At 46.2% G+C, this 26,717-nt stretch overlaps 2 protein-coding genes across 5 annotated transcripts in view; one reads left to right on the forward strand and one right to left on the reverse strand.

Annotated features, from left to right (window-relative positions):
• ARIH1 (ariadne RBR E3 ubiquitin protein ligase 1) overlaps window positions 1-6,303 on the reverse strand; it is a 41,075-nt gene extending 34,772 nt beyond the window's left edge. For 2 of the 3 annotated variants that reach the window (XM_070763190.1, XM_070763188.1), the window contains exon 1: window positions 5,801-6,303. In XM_070763190.1, coding sequence (XP_070619291.1) covers window positions 5,801-6,211 — 411 coding nt within the window. In that variant the 5' untranslated portion in view covers window positions 6,212-6,303. The remainder of the gene's footprint in view (window positions 1-5,800) is intronic. The other variant, XM_070763189.1, reaches the window with a different exon arrangement.
• A 3,345-nt stretch (window positions 6,304-9,648) lies between these two features.
• Window positions 9,649-26,433, forward strand: HEXA (hexosaminidase subunit alpha). 2 transcript variants are annotated; one of them, XM_070763441.1, is made up of 14 exons: window positions 9,649-9,972; window positions 12,512-12,616; window positions 12,983-13,048; window positions 13,146-13,192; window positions 15,462-15,572; window positions 16,794-16,895; window positions 17,964-18,096; window positions 18,908-19,088; window positions 19,210-19,296; window positions 21,084-21,156; window positions 21,573-21,753; window positions 22,878-22,968; window positions 23,763-23,867; window positions 26,253-26,433. In XM_070763441.1, the coding sequence occupies exons 1-14, from the start codon at window positions 9,732-9,734 to the stop codon at window positions 26,308-26,310; spliced, it is 1,581 nt and encodes a 526-aa protein (XP_070619542.1). In that variant the 5' UTR covers window positions 9,649-9,731; the 3' UTR covers window positions 26,311-26,433. The 2 variants fall into 2 exon arrangements, with proteins under 2 accessions (XP_070619542.1, XP_070619543.1); XM_070763442.1 differs by having other exon boundaries at window positions 9,676-9,972; window positions 12,524-12,616.
• Window positions 26,434-26,717: the final 284 nt, after the last annotated feature.

Here is a 26,717-nt window from a genome sequence, read left to right on the forward strand (position 1 = left end):
ACTCGGGGTGGCTCACAACAGTGACAAAAACAATATACATTGACGAATCTAATAATTCAAAATCTAAAATAACACTTGTACATTTAAAAATCTAAAAGCAAGGAACCCCAATATAAAAAACATACATACAGTCATATCATGCACTAAAACTACATAGACAGGGGGAGATGTCTCAGTTCCCCCACGCTTGACGACAGAGGTGGGTTTTAAGGAGTTTACGAAAGGCAAGGAGGGTAGGGGCAGTTCTAATCTCTGGAGGGAGCTGATTCCAGAGGGCCGGGGCCGCCACAGAGAAGGCTCTTCCCCTGGGTCCCGCCAGACGACATTGTTTAGTCGACGGGACCCGGAGAAGACCAACTCTGTGGGACCTGACCGGTCGCTGGGATTTAAAAGGAATGCATGTGTATTCACATATAAAGAGATAAATCCAGCTAACATTCATTCTGCGGGGTTTCCAGACAATATTTGAATCCTTCTCAAACAATAACATTTACAATTTAAGGACAAGGATACTTAAATCCTCCTGACGTACCACCTCATTTGACTAGAATGGCAAGTTGCTCCAGTTAGGTCCCAAAGAGTGGGTCTTCTCCGGGTCCCGTCAACTAAACAATGCCGCTTGGCGGGACCCAGGAGAAGAGCCTTCTCTGTGGCGGCCCCGGCCCTCTGGAACCAACTCCCCCCAGAGATTAGAATTGCCCCCACCCTCCTCGCCTTTCGTAAGCTACTTAAAACCCACCTCTGCCGCCAGGCATGGGGGAATTAAGACTTTTTCCTCCCCCTAGGCCGTTACAACTGTATACATGGTATGTTTGTATGTATGTTTGGTTTTTATATATTAAGGGGTTTTAATTTGCTTTTAGTATTGGATTTTATTGTATATTTTCATGATTGTTATTAGCCGCCCCGAGTTTTCGGAGAGCATATAAATCCAATAAAACTTAAACTCAAACTCTATTCAATCCCAAAATTAACCAAAAAAGAAAAAAGAGACAAACCAGGAAAGGACCTCAATTGTAATGTTTATTTTGTGAATGAAAATTTGACTACCCAGCGATCCCCAGCAAGGGTCAAAAGTTGAGAGACTCCTTCCTATAAAGAAACAGTGTCATTCCAAGATAAGACAGTCTGTTAACCAAGTTGTCTTAATAACTTGCCTCCTTAAATCTGCCCTTGGACCTGCCAGCCACAAAGACATCCTTCATTGTCAATCTTTGCATTGCCTTTGTATGGAAGATTAGAGCAAGATAAGCTCTGGAGTCCGGCCTGTTCAATTAGACCTGGAACGAAAGGAATATGGCCCATCCACACCCACCATTACTCACCCAGCTTTAACTACCACTGCAGCTCTTGGCATCAGGGCTAAGCTGTTCTTCCCTTTCCTTTAGCAAATCTTCAGAGGATTAACGTCACCTTGTTTGCCAGCTCTCAATGCAAAGAGTAAATCGCTGCTATGTGTTTAAGTTCCCTTGTTTTCTACCTTCCTAAAGTCAGAGCAAATCTCCAGGTAAGCACAAGGCCCTGAGTACTATTAACCACAGAGGAGGACAAGGAAGAATTCATGTCATTCTTTGAAATACAGGCTAAAGTTCACCACCTCTTGTCATTCTCACCTAACACATCATGAATGACTCTTGGAGGATTTGGGGGAAAATATTTGCAGAGTTGCAGGGACATTAACCACAATGTCTGGGCACATCAAGCCAGCCCTAAAGAAATTATTGCAAGCCACGTCAACAGGACCTCGACAAGGTCTTAGGTGGGCAACGTTACAGGTACACCATGCAATATTTACACAGATAGTGACAGGAGCCCCCTGAATGCTCACTCAAAAACGGACAAGGGCCACTTGCTGCTCAGATATTCCTGAAAATAGCTATCTGAATAGTTCTTGGAAGCAGAAATACAGCTTTCTCATCTGCTGAGCAGAGATCACTTACCTAGGTATGCCCATGTCACACCAACACTCCGCGGTCTGCATTGGTTGCTGATCAATTTCCGGTCACAACTCAAAGTGTTGGTTATGACCTATAAAGCCCTTCATGGCATCGGACCAGAATATCTCCGGGACCGCCTTCTGCCGCACGAATCCTAGCGACCAGTTAGGTCCCACAGAGTTGGCCTTCTCCGGGTCCCGTCGACTAAGCAATGTCGTTTGGCGGCACCCAGGGGAAGAGCCTTCTCTGTGGTGGCCCCGACCCTCTGGAACCAGCTCCCCCCAGATATCAGAGTTGCCCCCACCCTCCTTGCCTTTCGCAAGCTCCTTAAAACCCACCTCTGTCGTCAGGCATGGGGGAATTGGAAATTTCTCTTCCCCCTAGGCTTATAGAATTTATACATGGTATGCTCGTATGTATGAGTGGTTTTTTAAATTGGGGTTTTTTAGATTGTCTTTTAATATTAGATTTGTTTACATTGTCTTTTTATATTGTTGTTAGCCGCCCCGAGTCTTCGGAGAAGGGCGGCATACAAATCTAATAAATAATAATAATCATAATAATAATAATCATAATGATAATAATAAATCAGACATATTTATGGAATGTTAGGATCACAGATTACCATCCCTCTTCTTCACGGGAAATGGTCATTCTTGGAAAATGTTGCTACCTATCAGCCCCTTCCCCATCTTATTCTAACCTTAGGTTCCTGATCACCTTCTAAAAATACTGGGAGAAAAGGAAAATGTGTAAATATTTCTATATGCATCTGTCTCAAAATAGTTGTTATGTTAAAACCAGGAGTTTCCAAACAAAACCAGGAAATCAATTCAACCAAGCCCATTGTCATTAGCTCAATGCAAATGAGAAACAAAACTTTCGCGCAGCTTCAAACTTAATTACAGTCCACCTCCTGACTGTGGTTCATCTAATTTGAATTGTCTTGAAGGCTGAGAGCACCTTTGATCCTTACGAGTCAACCTGGCCTTGCAGGAGAAGACTCTTCCTAGACCGAATTAACACCTTTGCTTACTTAGCAACAGGAAACGCAATTTCCTGTGCTAAACCATTTTTTATTGTTTATAGCTTGTGCAACTTTGCACGCCAGTTTCGGACGAAAGGTATAAAATGCCCAGATTATGAATAACTCAAGCCCTTAACCTGGGGTTTTCCTAGACTTGTTTTCAGAGGCAGCAATGTGAGGTTAGGATGTGTGAATTGTAACTGTTAAATTAACTATAAACCTAATAAATATAAATATAAACCTTATGTTTATGAAATATTTATAAACATAACAAAAAACAAACTTTGGTCTCCATTTATATTAATGACATCAAGCTAGAGGTATACAGTAATAAGCAGGAAGAGGGAGATTATGATCCCGCTATATAGAGTGCTGGTGAGACCCCATTTGGAATAATACTGTGTTCAGTTCTGGAGACCTCACCTACAAAAAGATATTGACAAAATTGAACGGGTCCAAAGACGGGCTACAAGAATGGTGGAAGGTCTTAAGCATAAAACGTATCAGGAAAGACTTCATGAACTCAATCTGTATAGTCTGGAGCAGTGTTAAAGGGTTAAATAAGGTTCGGGAGGGAAGTGTTTTTAATAGGAAAGTGAACACAAGAACAAGGGGACACAATCTGAAGTAAGTTGGGGGAAAGATCAAAAGCAACATGAGAAAATATGATTTTACTGAAAGAGTAGTAGATCCTTGGAACAAACTTCCAGCAGACGTGGTTGGTAAATCCACAGGAACTGAATTTAAACATGCCTGGGATAAACATATATCCATCCTAAGATAAAACACAGGAAATACTATAAGGGCAGACTAGATGGACCGTGAGGTCTTTTTCTGCCGTCAGTCTTCTATGTTTCTATGAAACTATATAATCTCAATAAACAGCCCATCTTATGCAAAACACGAACACTTTGCCCACAATAAGGGTTTGTTAAGAGTTCCAGGAAGTAAGAAATACCCTGCCCCTTATCACATTTCTAGAATATTTTTGGAACCAATGGAAACACCACTCTGTAGTGGACTTAACTTGTACCCAACCTGAGTCAAGTCCTTTCAGCAACTGTGTACACACAAGTCTTGCGGAACAGTCCTGCCACTCAAAAAGGCCAAGACATAGGTACACATTCCTGGGCCCTGCCCTTGTTGTCATGTTGCCATCCTGAGCAGCTGCCTGGGGTCACCCAGGATTCGTGCCAGGATCACTTAACTGGGACAGCTGAGTCTTCCTACTGCACAAACCCTTCCAAGACTATGGAGTCAGATCCAGGTGCTGAAACTACAAAGCCTGGAGTTCCCCTCTGGATTATGCCAATAAGGGTGGGTGGGCAATGACTCTGCCACTGACCCCTATCACAAGTGTTGTATCTCATGACTCTTGACAAATGTATATTTTCTTTTATGTACACAGAGAGCAGATGCACCAAGACAAATTCCTTGCCTGTCCAATCACACTTGGCCAATAAAGAATTTTATTCTATTTTATTTTCCCACCTGGGTTGGCTGGGCAACTAGTTACTGCTTACCTGGCACAAACTTGAAGGTGCCAACGAAACCCCCTCCACCCAAAGCTCTTTGCCTTCCTGCATTTCTTGTGCAATTAGGATGCAGGGTCATCCTTTCTTTTCTGTTCAGGACCCCAATTGACCCCTCTGAAGTGCAGGGGGGGACCTCAGTACCCACAAAGCATGGTTCAGAGGGGTGAATCGGGATCCTTCTTAGCAGAGAGAAAGGATAACCATGCTGCACGCCCCAGAAGAGCCATGGTGGTGCAGTGGTTAGTGCGCAGCACTGCAGGCTACTTCAGCTAACTTGTAGTTCAGCAGTTCAAATCTCACCACTGTCTCCAGGTTGATTCAGCCTTCCATCCTTCCAAGGGGGGTAAAATGAAGACCCCGATTGTTGGGGGCAAGAGGCTGTTTCTGTAAACTGCTTATATAAATCTAAATGCTATTGCTATAGTTACTTTGTGGTCACCCAGATTCCCCCCTGCTCAATGGGGGATAAACACCACCAAGGAAGAGAGGATGCACTTTAACTCTTTCCTGGCTGTCTCTAGAGCACCCCCTCTCTTTCTAAGACATTCTGGGGCTGCAAGGCCTGAGATATCTCTGCAGCCCAGGGGTAGGCAAAGTTGGCTCTTCTGTAACATGTGGACTTCAACTCCCAGAATTCCTGAGCTAGCATAATCAGCTCAGGAATTCTGGGACTCGAAGTCCACAACTCATAGAAGGGCCAACTTTGCCTACACCTGTGGGACCAGCCAGAAGAAGTGGAATTTGCCAGGCCAAGGATCTCCTTGGCCTTTCCATCGTGAAGAGGAGAAGTGAGGTTCTGGCTCCATGCAGCAGCAGTAGTGCCCTTTGAAGGCCAGGCTGGCATGTCCGCTCCTCCCAGCGCAGGGGCAGGCAAAATGGGCTCTTCTATGCCATGTGGACTTCAACTCCCAGAATTCCCCAGCTAGCATGACTGGCTCAGGAATTCTGGGAGTCGAAGTCCACAAGTCATCGAAGGGCCAAATTTGCCTACCCCTGCGGTCCAGCCAGCAGCAGCCCCAGCACCCATTTGAAAGCCTGGCTGGTGATGTCCACTCCAGGAGCAGGCAAAATGGGCTCTTCTATGACCTGTGGACTTCAACTCCCAGAATTCCCCAGCTAGCATGATCAGTTCAGGGATTCTGGGAGTTGAAGTCCTCAAGTGGTAGAAGAGCCCACTTTGCCTACTCTTGTCCCAGCGGGTCCCCCCCCCCTTCCTTCTCCTCCTTTCCCTCCTGCCGGGCCCGCGCGGGAACACCCCCCCTCTTCTCCTCCCTCGGGGGCGCGCGGGCGGGGGCGCGCACCTGGATGACCTCGTTGACCTCTCGGATGCACTCCACCATGTGCTGCAGGATCTGCTCGGCCGTCAGCACCTCGTAGCGGTAATCCTCCTCCTGCTCGTGGCCCAGGCCGCCTCCGCCGCCGCCGCCAGGGCCCGGCCCGCTTAGCCCGCTGCCGCCCAGGCCTCCGCTGCTAACGCCGCCGGGCCCCAGGCCGCCCGTCTCGCCGCCCAGCAGCCCGTCGCGCTGTCCGCCGCCGCCCCCGCCGCCCAGCCCGGGCTCGACCAGCTCCACTTCGCCCAGGTCGAGGTTGTCGTCGTCGGGCTCGTCGTCGTCGTCGGGCTCGTCGTCGTCGTCCTCCTCCTCGGCGCCGCTGTCCTCGCTGCACTCCTCGTCCTCGTCGAACTCATAGTTGTAGCCTTCGTCCGAGTCCATGGCGGGAGGGGGGGGGAGGCCGGGCGGGAGCGCGCGCGCGCGGGAGGGAGGGAAGGAGGGGGGGAGCGGGAGCACGCGAGGCGGCGAGACGGGCCCGCGAGCGGGGCGCGGCGCCCTCCTCCTCCTCCTCCGCCCCCCACTGGGAACCGAAGGCTCCGGGCCTTGCAACGCCTCCTTTCCTTGCCGGCGGAGCGATCGCCACACACGCACACACACACAAGCCCGCCCGCCCGCCCGCCTGCCTGCCGCTCCTCACAGGCGCCGCCGCTGAGCCAACAAAGGGACGCGTCCGGCCCGCTCCGTCACCTCGACGCACGCCACCACGCAGGGACGCACGCCACCACGTACGCACGCACGGCGGGGCGGGGCAAAGCGGCGCCCCGCCTTTCCCCTCTTTTCCTCCTCCCTTTTCTGCTCTCTAGCCAAGCGATTCTCTCGCGGGGAAGGGGCGCGGCGGCGGGGCCCCGCCTTTCTCCCCACCTCCTCTTCCTCCCCTGTCCACCCAGCCCAACTCTATGACATGCGGACTTCAACTCCCAGAATCCCTGGTCCCGGCCGATTCTTTCGCGGCGGAGGGGCGTGGCATCCCGCCTTTCCCCTCTCCTCCTCCTCCCCTCTCCACCCAGCCGATTCTCTCGCGGAGGGACGGGGCAACGCAGCGCCCCGCCTTTCCCATCTCCTCCTCTTCCCTTCTCTCCACCCAGCTGATTCTCGCGCGGCGGAGGGGTGGGGTAACGTGGCGCCCTGCCTTTCCCCTCTACTTCTTTTCCCTCAAGGATAGGCAAAGTTGGTTCTTCTGACATGTGGACTTCAACTCCCAGAATTCCTGAGCTAGCTTGATTGCCTCAGGAACTCTGGGAGTTGAAGTCCACAAGTATTTATATGTGTAAATGTTTGTTTATATGTTGTGTTTATCTTTTTAATGTGTATATATATATATATTCAATAAAAATTATTTCTTTAATATAGAAGAGCCACCCCTGGCTCTTGGCTACCCTTGTAAAAACCCGTCTCTCTCTTCCCCACCCAACCGAGTCTCCCGCTTACGCCGTGGGCGGCGTCCCATCTTAAGCGTGGCTCCGTCACGCGGGAAGCCATCTTGAGAAGGGGCGCGGGTGCCTTGCCTGCCTTTGAGAGAGAGGGAGGGAGGAAAGGCGACCGCCATTTTGGGTGTGGCTAACGCTGGTTGGGAGGCGTGAGGTAGGATGTGGGGGGCGGGGGCGGTTTGGTTTACCTCACTATGCCCGCCAGCTTAAAATGTGGAACCAGCTTGGCATTTTATTTGATTGTTTTGTCAAGTACGTATTGGTGGTATACGAAGATATGCTGCTCAAAAAAAATAAAGGGAACACTTAAGCAACACAATAGAACTCCAAGTAAATCAAACTTCTGTGAAATCAAACTGTCCAGTTTGGAAGCAACACTGATTGACCATCAATTTCATTTTGTGGTCAGCACATTCAGCTTTGTACAGAACAAAGTATTCAATGAGAATATGGCGTTCTTTCAGGTCTAGGATGTGTTAGTTGAGTGTTCCCTTTATTTTTTGAGTAGTATATTTATATATACATGATATTAGTAATGCTGTGACCTTCTCTGTGGCGGCCCCGGCCCTCTGGAACCAACTCCCCCCAGAGATTAGAATTGCCCCCACCCTCCTTGCCTTTCGTAAGCTGCTTAAAACCCACCTCTGCCGCCAGGCACGGGGGAACTGAGATACTCTTTCCCCTTAGGCCTTTACAATTTTATGCATGGTATGTCTGTCTGTATGTTTGGTTTTTTATATTAATGGGTTTTTAATCGTTTTTATCATTGGATTATTATTATTGTACACTGTCTTATTATTGCTGTTAGCCGCCCCGAGTCTCCGGAGATGGGCGGCATACAAATCCAATGAATAAATAAAACAAATAAATAAATTAGGACAGGGGATGGGAGGCACTCTGGTGCACTTATGCAGGGCCCTTATGCACTAACGCCACATGGGTGGCAATTCTGTGGCTGGGCTCAGCTCTGCTACCTTTCTGAGCTTAATTCTGCCTTGCAAGCTGATTTCGTTTAATTTATTTGCTGCCCAGTCCCAGTGGGACATAAAGTGGGTTATGGAGTAGTCACATGCAATGATATAGAATAGAATAGAATTCTTTATTGGCCAAGTGTGATTGGACACACAAGGAATTTGTCTTGGTGCATCTGCTCTCAGTGTACATAAAAGAAAACATAGATTTGTCAAGAAACATGTGGTACAACACTTCATGATTGTCATAGGGGTCATATAAGCAATGAGGAAACAATATTCACCCCGTGAACCCAGAACACGGGAGTTAAATAAACCATGGTTAATAGAATGGAACAGAACAGACAGAATAGAATTCTTTATTGGTCAAGTGTGATTCGACATACAAATAATGTCTTTGATGCATCTGCTCTCAATGTACCCAAAAGAAGATGCATTTGTTAAGAATCATGAGGTACAGTACTTCATGATTGTCATAGGGGTCAAATAAGCAATGAGAAAACAATATTAATAAAAATCTTAAGGATACAAGCAACAAGTGACAGTCATACAGTCATAGTTGGGAGGAGATTTCCTAATGGTGAGGTGGCTTTTAAATTCCCAAGAACTAAGCTGACAATGTGAGGGATGAAGCTTTATTTACAAGCCATGATGGCTGGTTTCTCACCAAGGTTAGGCCAGTGGAAACTTTTACTCGGAATGTCCCTCATCCCATTTAAAAAGCACCTGCATGCAGCTTTTGGTTCCATGGGTTTTCTGTACGCAAAAAAAATTAAAATGGACACTTTCATAGAATATTCATTTATTGAATATAGAAATGTCAAACCCATAGATACCAATAGCTTTAGACATATATGGATCAGGCTTTTCTGTATTGGTAAATTCTACACCTTAGCTGTGAATGCCAAGAGTATTTTTTTTTTGAATTTTCTTATTATATTGGTGTTCTCATACATATTCCCCGGTTTTCAATGCATCTTAATCTGATTCAGATAATAGAAGATGTGGAATAGAAGAGGCCATCAAGGCCACTCCCAATTCAAGAAATGAAAAGATGAGAAAGAAACAGAAAGAAAGATAAAAAGAGGAAGGGGGGGGAAGAAAAAGAAAGACCAAGGAAGGAAGGGAGGGAGGAAAATATAAAGTGAGAAAGAGGGAGAAAGAAAAAAGAAAGCGAGGAAGAGGAAGAAAAAGAAAGGAAAGAAAGAAAGAAAAAGAAAAAGTGACAAGGAAGGGGAAGTGAGAAAGAAAGAATAAATTGAAGAAAAAATAGAATGAGAAAAAGGAAGAGAAAGAATGAAAGAAAGAATAAGAGTGAGGAAGAGAAAGAAAGAAAGAAGTGTGCAGGGAGCCAGACCGAGACCGACCCCCCCACTTCGGCCACCCGCCCAGCTTCTCCTCCGACAGCCGCCTCTCACGTGACTCGGCCGCCTCACGTGATCTCCGAAGCGCTCTTCCTGACGTTCCCTCCCACCAGCCGGGCAGCCGCGTCTCCTTGCAGGGATGGCGGGCGCGGCGGAGGTGCTGTTCCTGCTCCTGGCCGCCGGTTTGGGCGCCGAGGCCGTGTGGCCTCAGCCGCAGTGGCTCCGCCAGGACCCGCAAAGCCGATGCCGGCTCAGTTCCCGCCGGTTCCGATTCGCCTACGCCAACGACTCGGCGGTGGAGGCCGGCTGTGAAGTGCTGGACGGGGCGTTCCGACGTTACTGGCAGCTGCTTTTCCCGTCCGGGCACAAGGAGACAGCAGGTGCGGGAGGGGAGCGGGCAGAGGGGAGGGTGGGGAGAGCAATGGGGGGTAGGGGCTCCCGCCCCTCTATTTTTGCACGCGTTTTGATGCGGGACGGCAAAGAAGCGCTGCTTGGCCGCGTCCGCACGACCCTCTGCGGAGCTTCGCTGGGGGTTTCTCTTGCAGCTGCACGAGTTGGGCAATCCTTTGGTCGGGTCGAGGGATTGCTGCGCAGAGAAACAGCATAAATGGACTTTGGGGACTCTGCTTTATGCCACACCCAGCAGATCTTTTTCCTTTCTTTTCTCCTGCCCGAGAGCTGAGATGCTGAAGTTGGGCAAAATTCACACGTTTTAGTAGGTTTTAAATTTAGATTTCTACCTGTTGTGTATTACTTTGTTGTGAGCTGCCCTGAGTCAGATGACTAGGACAGCATAGAAATCAATCAATCAATCAATCAATCAGACATTTAATCTAGGTTAGGCGTGGCAGCCTGGTGAATTTCAAAATAAGCCAGAAATCTAAACTTTTCAGCTAAGAACAGGGCAATTCCTTAGGAACAAAGTGTAATTCCCGTATCTGCTGACGTGGAAATAAACTCCTTTAAAGTGTTATGGGCCAAAACCCCACGCCCCAAAAAGTGCAAGATTGTGTATCTCTCACAGTTGCGACCTTGAGCATTTTTCTGCCGGAAAAACCTGTAGATCCCAACAGGAAATCAAGAAATCAACTGCACAGGAAGGCAAAAACATTTTTTTTAAATGTGACATCAAGCTGGCCTATGCCCACTCTGGCCATGCCAACTCCACCCACCAATAGCAATAGCATTTAGACTTATATACCGCTTCATAGTGCTTTTACAGCTCTCTCTAAGCAGTTTACAGAATCAGCATATTTGCGCCCAACAATCTGGGTCCTCATTTTATCCATTTTGGAAGGATGGAATGCTGAGTCATCCTTGAGCATGTGGTGAGATTTGAACTGCTGAACTACAGCTAGCATTTAGCTGAAGTAGCCTGCAGGGCTGCAGTCTAATCACTGTCAAACCCAATCCTGATGCGGCCCTCAATGAAATCAAGTTTGATACCCGTGTCTTAAGAGAAACCAAATATTGCAAATAGTCTGGATGTCCAGAAGATGTCAGCTTTCTGGATCTCTCATGGCACCAATCATAATTGTCCTGGATTTATGCATTTTACATCTGTTCACCCAAAACCTTTCCGACTTTAGCTGGTTCCATAAGCAAAAGAATTTCCTAATGGCAAAAGGAGGAAGTAATAAAAATGAACTGTCACAAGCAGGTGATACTTGATCATAGTTCCTCATTCCTTTGTTTTCTAGCTTTCTGCCCCATATGGCATTCTCTCCTAAAATATGCAATCTCAAAAGTCCATCTGCTTCTGCTGTCAGACTTCACACCTGTCCTTGGTCCGCAGGCACTTAGCTGCTTGTTTTGTTTATCCAGTTAACTGGCTAAAGGTTGTCATGGATTTATGATGGTAATTGAGCCCAGAATTACAGCTCTTAAGTCATCGCTATCATAAATCAAACCGGTCGTTCACCCAAATATAACTTTTCAACATTTTTTGTAATGCTGATTAAACGAATCCATTTTCCCCGTGAATGTTTTTTCTTTTTTGCCAGAAATGAGAAGCAAATGCTAAAAACAAACAACAAAAATGTTGCAAATTGTCGTCACACAACTGTGAGATGCTGCAGATGGCCATAAAATGCAAAATCATCTTACCCACAAGGGGGTTTTGTTGTAAAATCAGAAATGAGTCATAAGTAGTTTGTTGTAACTTTGAACGTTTTGTTAAGCGAGCAGTTATAAGTTCTGGGCCACAGGTCCTGGAGACTTGATTTCATATGAGAATGGAAGCTTTTCTCACAACTGTCATTGCTCACTGCAGTGCAAAAGCCGAGACACTTGTAGGTCACTTTCTAGGTTTATATTCATACTTCTTCCTTCCACCCTCCTGAGCTCACAGTTACTTCGCAGATATCTTAGTGCAGGGATTCCCAACTGCACCATCCATGTATCAGCACTGGGCCACGGTATGCCAGAAACTGGGCTGTGCAACAAGCAAAGCCCTATCCACAGCATACAAAACCTCCCAGGTTGTGCAGAAATCCTTTTTTTTTTTAAACTAACAGTTCTGTGGGCATGGCTTGGTGGACGGGGCAGGGGAAGGATACTGCAAAATCCCCAATCCCTCCCATTCCTGGGGGAAGGATATTGCAAAATCTCCATTTCCTCCCTACTCCACGGGAAGGATACTGCAAAATCCCCATTGGCCTTAGGTAGTTGTGATATCTTTACGAAACACCCCTCTCTTACCTTACCAGCCTCAACCTCCTTACACCAATGTCAGGCCTTCAAAGTAGATAGAAATCATGCAAACTGGGGTTTTTTTAACGTGTCATTTTAAAAAAAATTCTAAGTTTCAAGACTGCTTTGTTAAAAAAGCAAAACCAAAAATGAATTACTACTACTATTACTACTATTACTACTATTATATAAAGGAAACTTCATGTAGCTGTTCCTTGTCTTTTGCAGGGTACAATGCAGGTTACAATGCAGAGAGCCTGTGTCCGAACCTTCTTGTCTCCGTGACCGAACCAGGATGCAGCGGCTACCCCACCCTTGACTCTCCGGAGAACTGTAAGAGAATGGTTTCTATCTCAACGCTGATGGCTGGGTTGGTGTAATTGAGCTCAGGGTCAGCAGGGTGCCCTTAAGATATCCTTAATCAGGTTCTTCTGAACCTGTCAGAACCTGCTGGATTTCAGCCCTGCTCCACATCCTTCTTGTAACATGGACCTCTTCTTAAACAACCACAGCTGGCAGTCCAGATCTTAGGGGAGTTTCCCAATTTTAGTCTGTGATGCCCTGCAGGTCCTCAAATTATAAATTCTCACTCCTAATAAAAAGACAACATCGGCCATTTGCCTTGTGTAATGCCAACTTCTAAGCTCCAATATTTTTTTTAACTCGACTGCTTGTTTTGTTCCCCAAACAAACTCTCAGATAAGCTCAGCCTTTCGGTGGATCTGATGCTACTCACAGCCACCAATATCTGGGGCGCCCTCAGAGGTAAGACGAGGGGTGGGGACAGGTTTTCATTGCTGTCTTTATAGTTTGTACTCTGCTTTTTGGTCCGACTGACGTGACTCTCTGCCTTGTTGCATAGGATTGGAGACCTTCAGTCAGCTTTCCTGGAGGGACGAAGATGGGACAGTGAGTATGGGATATTCGGGAAGGGTGTACAGCGTCTGTCGTTAATTGCTTTGTTTGGGTGTATGTGTGGCACGACAGCAAGTATTGTGATTTGTCAATGGAACAGTCAGCGAAGTCTACTCAACCAACCATGTTTAACCAAATCATGGATTAGTGCTATCATGTCAAAATTAAATAAGACCCAACTAACTAGATTCGCCAAACTTTCTTGAGGCAAAATCCAAACCAGAAACAGATAGTGTCATGTAGTGGTTAAGGTAGCAGGCCAGAAACTGGGAGACTGGAAATCCTAATCCACAGCTTAGGTACAAAGCCAGCTGGTGACTTTGGGCTACTTACCAGGAGGTGGTGAGTTCTAGTCCTGCCACAGGCATGAAAACCAACGAGGTGATCTTGGGACAGAGCCTTCCGAGGAGGAAGGCAACAGCAAAGCATTAGCCGCCCCGAGTCTACGGAGAGGAGGGGGGCATGCAAATCTGATAGATAGATAGATAGATAGATAGATAGATAGATAGATAGATAGATGATAGATAGCTAGAGAGAGAGAAGATAGATAGATAGATAGATAGATGATAGATAGATAGAGAGAGAGAGAGAGAGACAGACAGACAGACAGACAGACAGATAAATAAATTTCTGAAAGTTCTGTTAGGAAAACTTCAAGGATCACTCAAGGCTGTTGATAACAATGGAGAATGACTCACAAGCACACCCAAATGAGTTCATGTATCTGTTCTGTTTCTTGGAAAGGGAAATAAACAGTCACAACCAGCCTGCTTCCCACTGCACGAACCAGAAAGATTTCTGAGAAAATATCTACAGGCCACTCACATCCTGGACATAAACTGTTTGAACTTCTCTCTTCATCTATAGGGCATTGAATACCAAAACAGCTAGACACTAAGATAGTTCACATACACTCACACACACACACACACCATCACTCTTCTGAGCACCTAATTCCCACAGCACTGTCTTAAAGATATTTACTCATGTAGTAAGGGCTCTATTGCTATTACCCTCCTCATCTTTTCTCTTTTCTCACCATCTCATTTTTCTTACTATCTTCTATGTATCTTATGACCTATCACTTGTTATTTCTAACTGAATTTGTAACTGAATAGATTTATGATCTATGACCTATTAATTGCTTATATGTACATTGTGAGTTTATGCACTGGAGACAAATAACTTGTGTGTGTCCAATGACATTTGGCCAATAACCCTCTTCCACTCTGGTAGCTGTTACTTTGTTCTTCAAAGGATTTTCTAGCTTAACATGGGGCCAGGGAAAATTGTGCAGCAAATACTGTAATTTTCGGAGTATAAGATGCACCCTTCCTCCCCCCAAAAGAGGCTGAAAATTTGGGTGCATCTTATACTCTGAATGTAGCTTTTTCAAAGCTTTTTCCCCCAGACCTAATGATCTTTCTGCCTCTTAGGCTTGTTTTCAAGGTTTTTTTCAGCCCTAATGAGGCACGAACCATCTTCCTGATTCTTAGGCTTCTGTTCATTGCTACTCCCTCCAAAAAAGGTTTTTTCAGCCCTAACAAGGTGCTAATGATCTTCCCAACTTGCAGGATTTTTTCCATTCCTACTCCCTCTGAAGAAGTTTTTTCCCAGCCCTAAATCTTTGCAGGCTTGTTTTCATTATTACTCCTTCCGAAAAAGCTTTTTTTTTAGCCCTAAACAGTAGATAAAATAATGTGCTGAAGCTGACCAGGCTAATAACGCCAGCCCTAAAAATATCTGGTAGATAGATTTCCCCCCTCTATTTTCCTCCCCCAAAACTAAGGTGTGTCTTATACTCCAAAAAATATGCTATGACCTTCTCTGTGGCGGCCCCGGCCCTCTGGAACCAACTCCCCCCAGAGATTAGAATTGCCCCCACCTTCCTTGCCTTTCGTAAGCTGCTTAAAACCCACCTCTGCCGCCAGGCATGGGGGAACTGAGATACGCTTTCCCCCTAGACCTTTACAATTTTATGCATGGTATGTCTGTCTGTATGTTTGGTTTTATAATAAGGGTTTTTAACTGTTTTAATATTGGATTTTTATATGCTGTTTTTATTGCTGTTGTTAGCCGCCCCGAGTCTACGGAGAGGGGTGGCATACAAATCAAATCAAATCAATCAATCAACAAACAAACAAACAAACAAACAAACAAACCCTAGATCTGAGTTTTGGAACAGCTTGTTTAGTCCTCCAAGCCCATGGGAACAGTCTATGCTGGACATTGGGTCAATGATGCTCTCTTCTCCTTCGTATAGTTCTACCTCAACAAGACGGACGTGGTTGATTTCCCTCGTTTCCCTCACCGAGGCCTGCTCCTGGACACCTCTCGCCATTTCCTGCCTTTGAGAGTCATCCTGGAGACCCTGGTAGGTGAATCTGGAAACAATCGAGAACCTATGTGACGGTGAACCTATGGCACTCATGCCGGAGATGGCACGCAGAACCCTCTCTGTGGGCACATGCGCCGCCACCAGCTGCTCTTCTGGTTTCGAGCGTATACATACACACTGGCCAGCTGGAGCACCAGAAAATGGCTGGAAAACAGTCAAAAGCCAAGCTATTTTCCAGGCCATTTTCTGGCTGATTTCTGGCCATTTCCCAGCACATTTTCAGGCTGTTTTGGGGGCGATTTTCAGGCTGTTTTGGGGCTATTTTCAGGCCTGAAAAACTGGCTGGAAAAACCCCATAGAAAATGGCCAAAAACAGGCATGTGTGAATTCAGGGGTGAATTCCTATTCCCACCACTACGAGTGCGCTTCCTGCGCAGCTTTGGTTAGCTTGCGTGTGCATGAATGCATCCCAGCATATTTTTGTTTCTGCGCATGCGCAGGAAGCAAAATTTTGTGAGGGGATGCGCATGCACGGGAGATTTTGGCATATTTTTTTTTGCTTCTGCGCATGCATGGAAGCAAAAATCGCCAAAACCTCACGCACACATCCCCTCGCAAGATTTAGTGCATGGGCAGAAGCAAAAACACTCTGGAACATGCATGTGCGCACACAAGATAATTGAAGCTGTGCGCCCACCAATCGCTACCGCTGCAGCATCCTTTATGGCAGTGTTTCCCAACCTTGGCAACTTGAAGATATTTGGACTTCAACTCCCAGAATTCCAGATATCTCCAAGTTGCCAAGGTTGGGAAACACTGCTGTATGGTACCGGTAGCAAGCGGCTACTGATGTGTGTGCTGGCCATCTGGTCTTCGGGTTTCCAATGCTGCAGGTGGCTTCCGGTTTGGGCACTGAAAAGGTTGCTGAAAAAGTTGGCCATTGCTGATCTAGAAGATCCTGAGAGATCTTGCGTCCGATGAGCACGCTGTTATATTGGCTGACTTAATTCACTTTGTCCCCCCTCGCCACCCTCATTTTACCTCCACGAACCTTGGGGGCGCCTTCTGACGTTTCCCTCCGATGCTTAGGTGGTTCTGTGTTGTGGTTGCCAGGAAGTGCCCCTCGTGCCTGCACTTGTAATGGGAGATTTGGTAGGAACAGCTAAGGTGGTGTAGTTGTTTAGGATCGGACTCCGTTCAGTCACAGAGAATGGGGAATTCCCGGCAAGTTTGGCTAACCTCTTCTCACTTCCTCAGGATGTCATGGCCTACAACAAGTTTAACGTCTTCCACTGGCACATCGTGGATGACCAGTCGTTTCCGTTCGAAAGCATGGTCTTCCCAGAGCTCAGCGCGAAGGTGAGAAGTCCCATCTCCCGCTAATGAACCTCTGCCATTTAGTTGGCTTGTGGAGGGGATTCATCGTGTCCAATGGGAGGCCTTTGAATTAGGGGTGGAATCCAGAAGGTTATGACGGGTTCTAGAGAAAACCAGTAATGGAAACTTTGAGTAGTTCAGAGAACCAGTAGTGGAAGTTTTGAGTGGTTTGGAGAACCGGCAAATACCACCTATGGCTGGCTCCAGAGAAGGATGGGAATTGAGATTTTGCAGTATCCTCCCCTGTCATGCCCACCAAGCCATGCCCACAGAACCAGTACTAAAAAAAATATTGGATTTCACTATATTTATACTTATAAATACAGTGTTCCCTCGATTTTCGCGGGTTCGAACTTCGCGAATAGCCCATACCACGGTTTTCCAAAAAATATGAATTAAAAAATACGTCGCGGTTTTTTTCTATACCACATTTTTTCTCGCCCGATGATCATCGCCAAACTAATAATTTGTGCAAATAAATAACAAGAAAAATAATTATTGTTAATAAATAATTATGTTTATAAATATCAGGATTACTAAGTGTCTTATTCAATGGTGAATACCAGTAATAATGGTGAGTAAATGGTTGTTAAGGGAATGGGAAATGGTAATTTAGGGGTTTAAAGTGTTAAGGGAAGGCTTGGGATACTGTCCATAGCCAAAAATGGTGTATTTACTTACGCATCTCTACTTCGCGGAAATTCGACTTTTGCGGGCCGTCTCGGAACGCATCCCCCGCGAAAATCGAGGGAACACTGTATACTGTAAGTATTTCTACGGTGGCGCAGTGGTTAGAGTGCAGTATTGCAGGCTACCTCTGCTGATTACCAGCTGCCAGCAGTTTGGCAGATCGAATCTCACCAGGTTCAAAGATGACTCAGCCTTCCATCCTTCCAGGAATATTTCAGTAGCAAAAATGAGGAGCCAGATTGTTGGGGGCAATATATACTGATTCTGTAAACCGCTTAGAGAGGGCTGTAAAAGCACCGTGAAACGGTATACAAGTCTAAATGCTATTGCTATTATATTTATATATTTATATATTTTTAGGGGTCCTATAACTCAGCCACTCACGTATACACGGCTAACGATGTGAAGATGGTGATTGAATATGCCCGGTTGCGTGGAATTCGAGTGATTCCAGAATTTGACACCCCTGGACATACCCGCTCTTGGGGGCCAGGTAAGAGCTTCTCTTGGGATGAGGAAACATTTTCTTTCAATACTCAGATTCTGAGTTAGAATCTGAACAGACACGTGTACCACTTGAAAAATTGATGCTGAAATTGCCTGCTCATCAAGAGGGAATATTTCAATAGCAAAACCTCCCACAAGATTATAACCTGCTTTGTTGATTGAAAAAGAGGGAGGGGGCCAAGCTGTTTGTGATTTAAATGTTTCCACTCTGGATCAGCCACCTTTAAGATCTGCTGGGTTGAAAATGCTCTGAGAATTTATTAGGCTAAGGCAGTGTTATTTGTAATTTCGTAATTGTCCAGGTGTTTTTTGTTTGTTTAGAAGTGTATGTATGTTTTTCTATTTTCTTTTTTGTGTATTGCAAATATTGCAAATATGTCAATGTATATATTTTCTTGATTATGCTTTTTAAAACAAATTAATAAAAAATATTTTTAAAAAATCTGCTGGGTTGAAAATGCTCTGAGAATTTATTAGGCTAAGGCAGTGTTCCCCAACCATGGCCATTTTAAGAGGCATGGACTTTAATTCCCAGAATTCCTCAGTCAGCATGCCAGTAGTGAGGAATTCTGGGAATTGAAGACCATACACCTGAAAGTTGACAAGATCACTGCCATAGACTGATAGCTCTCTTTTCCTGTAATATCTAATTGCACCTAGTAGTTTTGTGGATGTTTTGTTTGCTTATTCCCTTATCCCCTTCCTTCCTTCCTTCCTTCCTTCCTTCCTTCCTTCCTTCCTTCCTTCCTTCCTTCCTTCCTTCCTTCCTTCCTTCCTTCCTTCCTTCCTTCTCCCAGGTATCCCAGGCTTGTTGACTCCATGTTTCCAGTCCACAAAACCCAGCGGGACCTACGGGCCAGTCAACCCCATTCTCAACGCCACCTACCAATTCATGGCTTCGTTTTTTGCTGAAGTTAGTGCCATCTTCCCAGATTTCTACCTTCACCTGGGAGGAGATGAGGTGGACTTCACTTGCTGGTGGGTTTTGTTTTACTTGGGGAATCTGGAAGAGAAGGCTTACCAAAGAATTATTTGGAGAACTAGACTTTGGAAGTCTTGAGCATCCAATTTTTGACCCCACTCTTCTGTTTCCATACAGGAAGTCCAACCCAGACATCCAAACATTCATGCAGAAGATGCACTTTGGACAAGACTATGCCAAGTTAGAATCCTTCTACATTCAAAGGTAAAGTGATCCTTCCCCTCCATTGCTAGGTATTTGTTACTTTAGGGCAGGGATGAGCAAGACCACGGCTCTGGAGCCACATGTGGCTCTTTCATCCCTCTGCTGCGGCTCCCTGTTGCTGGTTGGCAAAAGGAAAAAGACACCATGCTAGGAGAAGACTCTGATGGGGAAAGCAAACTTCTGCTTGGCAGAGGATGCAGGATGCCATGCTAGGAGGAGACTCTATGGTGGGAGAACCAAACTTCTGCTTGGCAGAGGAAAAAGGACGCCATGCTAGGATGAGACTCTATGGTGGGGGAACCAAACTTCCACTTGGCAGAGGAAAAAGGACGCCATGCTAGGATGAGACTCTATGGTGGGAAACCAAACTTCCGCTTGGCAGAGCAAAAAGGACGCCATGCTAGGATGAGACTCTATGGTGGGAAACCAAACTTCCGCTTGGAAGAGCAAAAAGGACGCCATGCTAGGATGAGACTCTATGGTGGGGGAACCAAACTTCCACTTGGCAGAGGAAAAAGGACGCCATGCTAGGATGAGACTCTATGGTGGGAAACCAAACTTCTGCTTGGAAGAGCAAAAAGGACGCCATGCTAGGATGAGACTCTATGGTGGGGGAACCAAACTTCTGCTTGGAAGAGCAAAAAGGACGCCATGCTAGGATGAGACTCTATGGTGGGAAACCAAACTTCTGCTTGGAAGAGCAAAAAGGACGCCATGCTAGGATGAGACTCTATGGTGGGGGAACCAAACTTCTACTTGGCAGAGGAAAAAGGACGCCATGCTAGGATGAGACTCTATGGTGGGGGAACCAAACTTCCACTTGGCAGAGGAAAAAGGACGCCATGCTAGGATGAGACTCTATGGTGGGAAACCAAACTTCTGCTTGGAAGAGCAAAAAGGACGCCATGCTAGGATGAGACTCTATGGTGGGGGAACCAAACTTCCACTTGGCAGAGGAAAAAGGACGCCATGCTAGGATGAGACTCTATGGTGGGAAACCAAACTTCCGCTTGGCAGAGGAAAAAGGACGCCATGCTAGGAGGAGACTCTATGGTGGGAAACCAAACTTCTGCTTGGAAGAGCAAAAGGGACGCCATGCTAGGAGGAGACTCTATGGTTGGGGAACTGGATTTCCGGTCGGCTTCAGAATTGAATGGGGAACTTCCAGTTAGGACTTTTGTGGCTCTTGGAGTCTTTAAGGTTGTTAGCCAGTAGTGGGTTGCTACCGGAACGGGTAAAGGACGTAAACGTTGAGCCATGCACACAGCTTTGGGTGTCTTGCGTGCATGCGCCCCAGCATGTTTTTGCTTCTGCGCATGTGCAGGAAACAAAATTTCACGAGTGGATGCACATGCGCATGAAATTCCTGTGATTTTTTTTTTGCTTCTGTGCATACGTGTGCATGTAAGACACCTGGAGATGCGCAAGTAGTGTACTGGTCGCGGCAGTAGGAGCAATCCACCCCTCTTGCCGACCCCTGGTTTAGGGCAAAGTATCTCAAACGTTACGCCCCGCTTCCCATCACTCAGCCAAGCCAAGTTGTGGATCGTTTCAGTTCGTCAGACAGGGCTTCTGGGTAGAGGAAGGCAAGAATTGTGCTGGGAAGCAGCCTAAGCTTCCTGTTTTTCTGGTTTCCCTTCTCTTTTGCCCTCAAATTGACTTCCCCTCCCACGTCAGGAGATGCTCCTAACTTACTTGGGAGTCAGCAGAAGAAGGCAGGAAGCAAAGAAAGGGGGAATTGAAACAGGGGGGCTTCTGAAATGCTTCTTCCTCTCTCTTGGCTCCAGGCTGCTGGATATAGTCGCCTCTTACAAGAAAGGCTACATGGTGTGGCAAGAAGTGTTCGATAACGGCGTGAAGGTAAGGATGGTGCTGGGAGGACTCGGGATGCTCGAAGGCAGGAGTGTCAGACTCGTGTTTCATTTTATTTCACTCATTTCATTTATTAGATTTATATGCCGCCCTTCTCCGTAGACTCGGGGTGGCGTACCAGGATAAAAAAAACACGATACAATATATAAAACCCCATAAAATACAGCATCCGCCCTTCAATCATTTATCATAAAACCTACATTGTAAAACATTCAACCTCATCTGTCAGTCATGCATTCATTTGGGTTGTAGCAGTGTCAATACGGGACCTCACTCACGACCCCACATCCTTTGTTAATAATAATTATAATAATTTATTAGACTTGTATGCTGCCCCTCTCTCCGGAGACTCGCCTACATCGCCTGTTGACCTCCGTCCCTGTTCCCTCCTCTGTTTTGGCCAGGTGCACCCTAGTACAGTGATACACGTATGGAAATCGAACCCCACCCCTTTTCCGGAGGAGATGTCTCGTGTCACGAAGGCCGGTTTCCGGACCCTGCTGTCCTCCCCTTGGTACTTGAATGTCATCTCTTACGGGCAGGATTGGTTGGCGGCATATCGGGTGGAACCCCTGGCTTTCAAAGGTGAGTTTTTTCCCCTCCAGTGTAGCCTCATCAATATACAATACAATACATAAAAATAATAATCAGCCTAGCAAGTCAGTTTGTTCTGGTGCTTAAGGCACTAGTTTAGAAAGCGAAAGATCTGGATTTTAGTCCCGCCTTGGGCATGAAAGACAGCTAGGTGATTTTGGGCCAATCACCAGGAGACTGTGAGTTCTAGTCCCACCTTAGACATGGAAACCAGCTGGGTGACTTTGAGCCAATCACCAGGAGGCAGTGAGTTCTAGTCGCACCTTAGGCTTCAAAGCTGACTGGGTGACTTTGAGCCAATCACCAGGAGGCTGTGACTTCTAGTCCAACCTTAGACATGAAAGCTGACTGGGTGACTTTGGACCAATCACCAGAAGATGGAGAGTTCTAGTCCCACTTAGACATGGAAAGCAGCTGGATGACTTTAAGCCAATCACCAGGAGGCTGTGAGTTCTAGTCGCACCTTAGGCTTCAAAGATGACTGGGTGACTTTGGACCAATCACCAGGAGGCAGTGAGTTCTAGTCCCACCTTAGGCTTCAAAGCTGACTGGGTGACTTTGGGCCAATCACCAGGAGGCATTGAGTTCTAGTCCCACCTTAGGCTTCAAAGCTGACTGGGTGACTTTGGGCCAATCACCAGGAGGCATTGAGTTCTAGTCCCACCTTAGGCTTCAAAGCTGACTGGGTGACTTTGGGCCAATCACCAGGAGGCAGTGAGTTCTAGTCCCACCTTAGGCTTCAAAGCTGACTGGGTGACTTTGGGCCAATCACCAGGAGGCAGTGAGTTCTAGTCCCACCTTAGGCTTCAAAGCTGACTGGGTGACTTTGGGCCAATCACCAGGAGGCAGTGAGTTCTAGTCCCACCTTAGGCTTCAAAGCTGACTGGGTGACTTTGGACCAATCACCAGGAGGCAGTGAGTTCTAGTCCCACTTAGACATGGAAACTGTCTGAGAGATTTTGTGCCAGTCTCTCTCTCTCAGCCCAACTCACTTCACAGGGTTGTTGTGGGGGAAAAGAGGAGGAAGGTGCGTCAGGCGTGTTTATATCCTTGAGTTATTTGTAAAAATAATAAAGGCAGGTTGTTAATAAACACATTGGTGTTTCTTCCAAAAGGCAGCGAAGAACAAAAACAGCTGGTCATTGGTGGAGAAGCCTGTATGTGGGGCGAATATGTGGATGCAACTAATTTAACCCCCAGATTGTGGTAAGAATGATAGCGTTTTCAACAATAGAATCTTGCAAAACCAAATATTTATTTATTTATTGATTGATTGATTTGATTTGATTTGATTGGTATGCCGCCCCTCTCCATAGACTCGGGGCAGCTAACAACAGTAAAAAGACAATATGAACAAATCTAATATTAAAAGTAATATTAAAAACCCCAATTTAAGAAACCAATCATACATACAGACATACCATGCATAAATTTTATAAGCCTAAGGGGAAGGGAATATCTCAGTTCCCCCATGCCTGACGACAGAGGTGGGTTTTAAGGAGCTTGCGAAAGGCAAGGAGGGTGGGAGCAACTCTGATATCCGGGGGGAGTTGGTTCCAGAGGGTTGGGGCCACCACAGAGAAGGCTCTTCCCCTGGGTCCCGCCAGACGACATTGTTTCGTCAATGGAACCCGGAGAAGGCCGCTCCGAGTCTCCGGAGAGGGGCGGCATAGAAATCTAATAAATAATAATAAAAAAGGCCAACCCTGTGGGACCTAACAGGTCGCTGGGATTCGTGCGGCAGAATACCAACCGGAAGTTCAAAAAACAGCACAACGCCAACCGGAAGTGCAATTTTGCAAACTTCCAGTATGCCCATTTGGGCATTGTTTTCACCTGACAGGCTTCAATAAGCCCTGTGCAGGGGGCAACACAGGGGGCTGCGCATATGTGAGGAGGAGGGGAGGGGTGCGGCCCCCCCTTTTGGCATGTGAGCCAAAAAAAGTTCACCATCACTGCTATAAACTCCAAATCGAGCAACGTTTTTTAATCTCCTCCAGGCCCAGAGCTGGGGCTGTTTCTGAGCGATTGTGGAGCAACAAGACAGTTCGAAACCAGGAAGATGCCTACGCCCGCTTGTCCGATTTCCGATGCACCTTGCTCAGGTAACGCCCCTTCTTCTTCCTCTTATTTCTCCTCGCCACGTAAAATCTTTTCAATCATTGTGTTTTTTCCGGCATCTCATTGCCCATAATTGGATATGGATATTCCTTGACTTACAACCACAGCTGAACCCCAGATTTCTGTTTGCTAAGAGAGACATTTGTTAAATGGGTTTCGCTCTGTTTTATGGTCTTTCTTGCCACGCTAGCAAATGACTGCGGTCGTTAAGAGGGCAACACGTTTGCAATGTGAATTTGGTTTCCCCATTGTCTTTGCTTGTTAGAAGGTCACAAAAAGGGTGAGACCAAGGCATAAATATGAGTCCCTAGCCGTGCATCCAAATTTGGATCCTGGGACACTACAATGGTTGTATGTGTGAAAAATGGTAATGTGATTTTTTTTTCTGTGTCGTCGTAACTTTGAACAGTCACTAAATGAACTGTTATAAGTCAAAACTACCGGTATATGTCTGAAAAATTCATCTTCCTTGGTGGTTTCATCAAATATTCTCTCTTCCTTTCTGCTGCTCTGCTAAAGAAACTTGGTAAACTAGGATGTCCAACTTCCCCAGTCTAGGAACAACTTAAATATAAAATGCTGGTTGAAAATTATGTGGATTTTAGACTGGAATTACATCATTTTTCCCCAAGATAAGGTCTGCTTGGGTTCAGCTTGCACGCTACAAATCGGGCTCCAAAATTAATGGGCAGAATTAGGAGAACTAAATTTAGAATTAGGAACTAAATTTCCAAGTTATTTACATTTATACTTGTAATAGGTGTAATGTAATTATTCTTCAGACTTTTGGCTCCCCTTGGTTCTTTAACAATGTAGTTGGAGTTATAGTTCTGGAAATCCACATGGATCAATCTGTCACTTTTTGAGAAGCAGAAATTAAGAGATGGAAATACCTTGGACAAAGTTAATTTTTGATAAAAACTCCCATTCCTGGTCTTTTCCTCTGAATATTTTAAACTTGGTTAGCTTTCTGAAAAGGCACAGGTGATCTTTAAAAAAACCCCCTTAATTGGATCTCTCTATATGTTCTGCCGGGCTCTATGGTATGAGTCTCCCGAAAATTCAAGGGTAAAAATTTCAGACACACACACACACACTTGAAAATTCAAAAACAAAGTTCTTTATCACAAAACTGAAAGGAAACAAAGCACCCTTTTTGTATTGCAAAGAGCACTCATCCCAAAACAACCTTGTAGGCTGTACAATCCCCTTAACAGGTCCTTAAGTACTTAGCTAGCAGCTGTGAAGAAACGTCACAGCCCTCCTTCTTCCACAAAGTGAGACACACACACTTTGCTCTGCTTTGGTTTCAAAGTCGCGAAAAATCAACAAAGTCTGGAAACAGCAAGGCACGCTCCTGAAGAAACAACGATCAGATAATCTTCCACAACGGCCAAGCCAGCACGCTACTATTTATATCAGCAACTCTTAATTGCTGGAGCCCCACCCAAACACAGGTGGCCTCTCTTATCTCCTGTAATATTTCCTCAACTGGTCTCTTCTACGCATAATTCTGTGCATACGTGGGTCTAACACTTCCTCATCCGAATCGACCGAAGATAATGGAGATTGGCTTCCTGGGTTGTGTGCCAAGCCCCCCTCTTCCAAGTCACCCCCACCTTCTTCTTCGTCCGAGGAAACTGCACTACCTGATTCTGTCGGCAATAAAACAGGCCTATGACATGTTGATGTTTCCCCTGCATCCACCTCCTTGGGACAGGAGCTGGGCCAGAGCCAACCACAACACTATATACAGTGATCCCTCGAGTTTCGCGATCTTGATCTTCGCGAAACGCTATATCGCGATTAAAAAAAAAAATTAATTAAAAAAAAAACCACTTCCGGGTTTGGCTTCGGGAGTCAGCTGGGAAGCGGCGCAGCTGTTTTAAAAGGTCGCAGCCGGCCTGGGGGGCTTCCCAGCACCCCCCCGAACCCCCAACCCGGGTTTTCCCGGCCGCCCACGCAAAGGGGAAACCCCGGCTCCTCGCTGATGCCCGCCGCTCGCCCGCCCGCCAGCAAGAGGGGGAAGACCCAGGGAAGGTTCCTTCGGCCGCCCAGCAGCTGATCTGCTCGGTAGCGCAGCAGCAGCGAGGAGCCGAATCGGGGTTTCCCCTTTGCGTGGGCGGCGGGGAACGCAAACTCCACCATCTACGCATGCGCGGCCATAGAAAAAAGGGCGCGCATGCGCAGATGGTGTTTTTACTTCCGCAACCCTACATCGCGAAAAATCGATTATCGCGAGGGGTCTTGGAACGGAACCCTCGCGATAATAGAGGGATCACTGTATATATATTTTTTATTTTTAAACAACACTTGCTAAACTAACTATCATCATCTAACAATATTTCTGTTTCTTTCTTCTTTTTCAGGCGAGGTATCCAGGCCCAGCCTCTTTTTACAGGCTATTGTGAATTTGATACACTTTGATTTTGCAATCACTTCCTCCTTTCCCCCCGCACCCCCAAATATCTGTAATATTTTAATATGTGCAGAGAGAATCTTTTTTTAAGAAAACAAATCCAGATATTTCAATAAATCACTTCCTTGTTATTTGAAGCTTTTTCTTCCTTTTTGGCATTTAGATTTTTTTTTTTTAGCATGCAATACCAGCAGGTGGCAGTGCTAGTCTGGGGGTTTAAGGCCTCCCTCTTCCCCCCCCCCTTTTCCTCCCCCTTCGGAGGGAAAATTTCCGAGTTCCTAGGATAGCAGAAGGAGTCGGAGTAATTACTATGCACTGCTATTCTTTTTAACAATCGCTGTCGCTTTGCTTGGCAGTGCAAATTGTTACCTTTTGCGTGAGCCTTTGTTCCGAGAAAAGAGCGGGGAGGGGGACT

Source organism: Erythrolamprus reginae, chromosome 10 (genome assembly GCF_031021105.1).
Source record: "Erythrolamprus reginae isolate rEryReg1 chromosome 10, rEryReg1.hap1, whole genome shotgun sequence".
Lineage (NCBI taxonomy): Eukaryota > Metazoa > Chordata > Lepidosauria > Squamata > Dipsadidae > Erythrolamprus > Erythrolamprus reginae.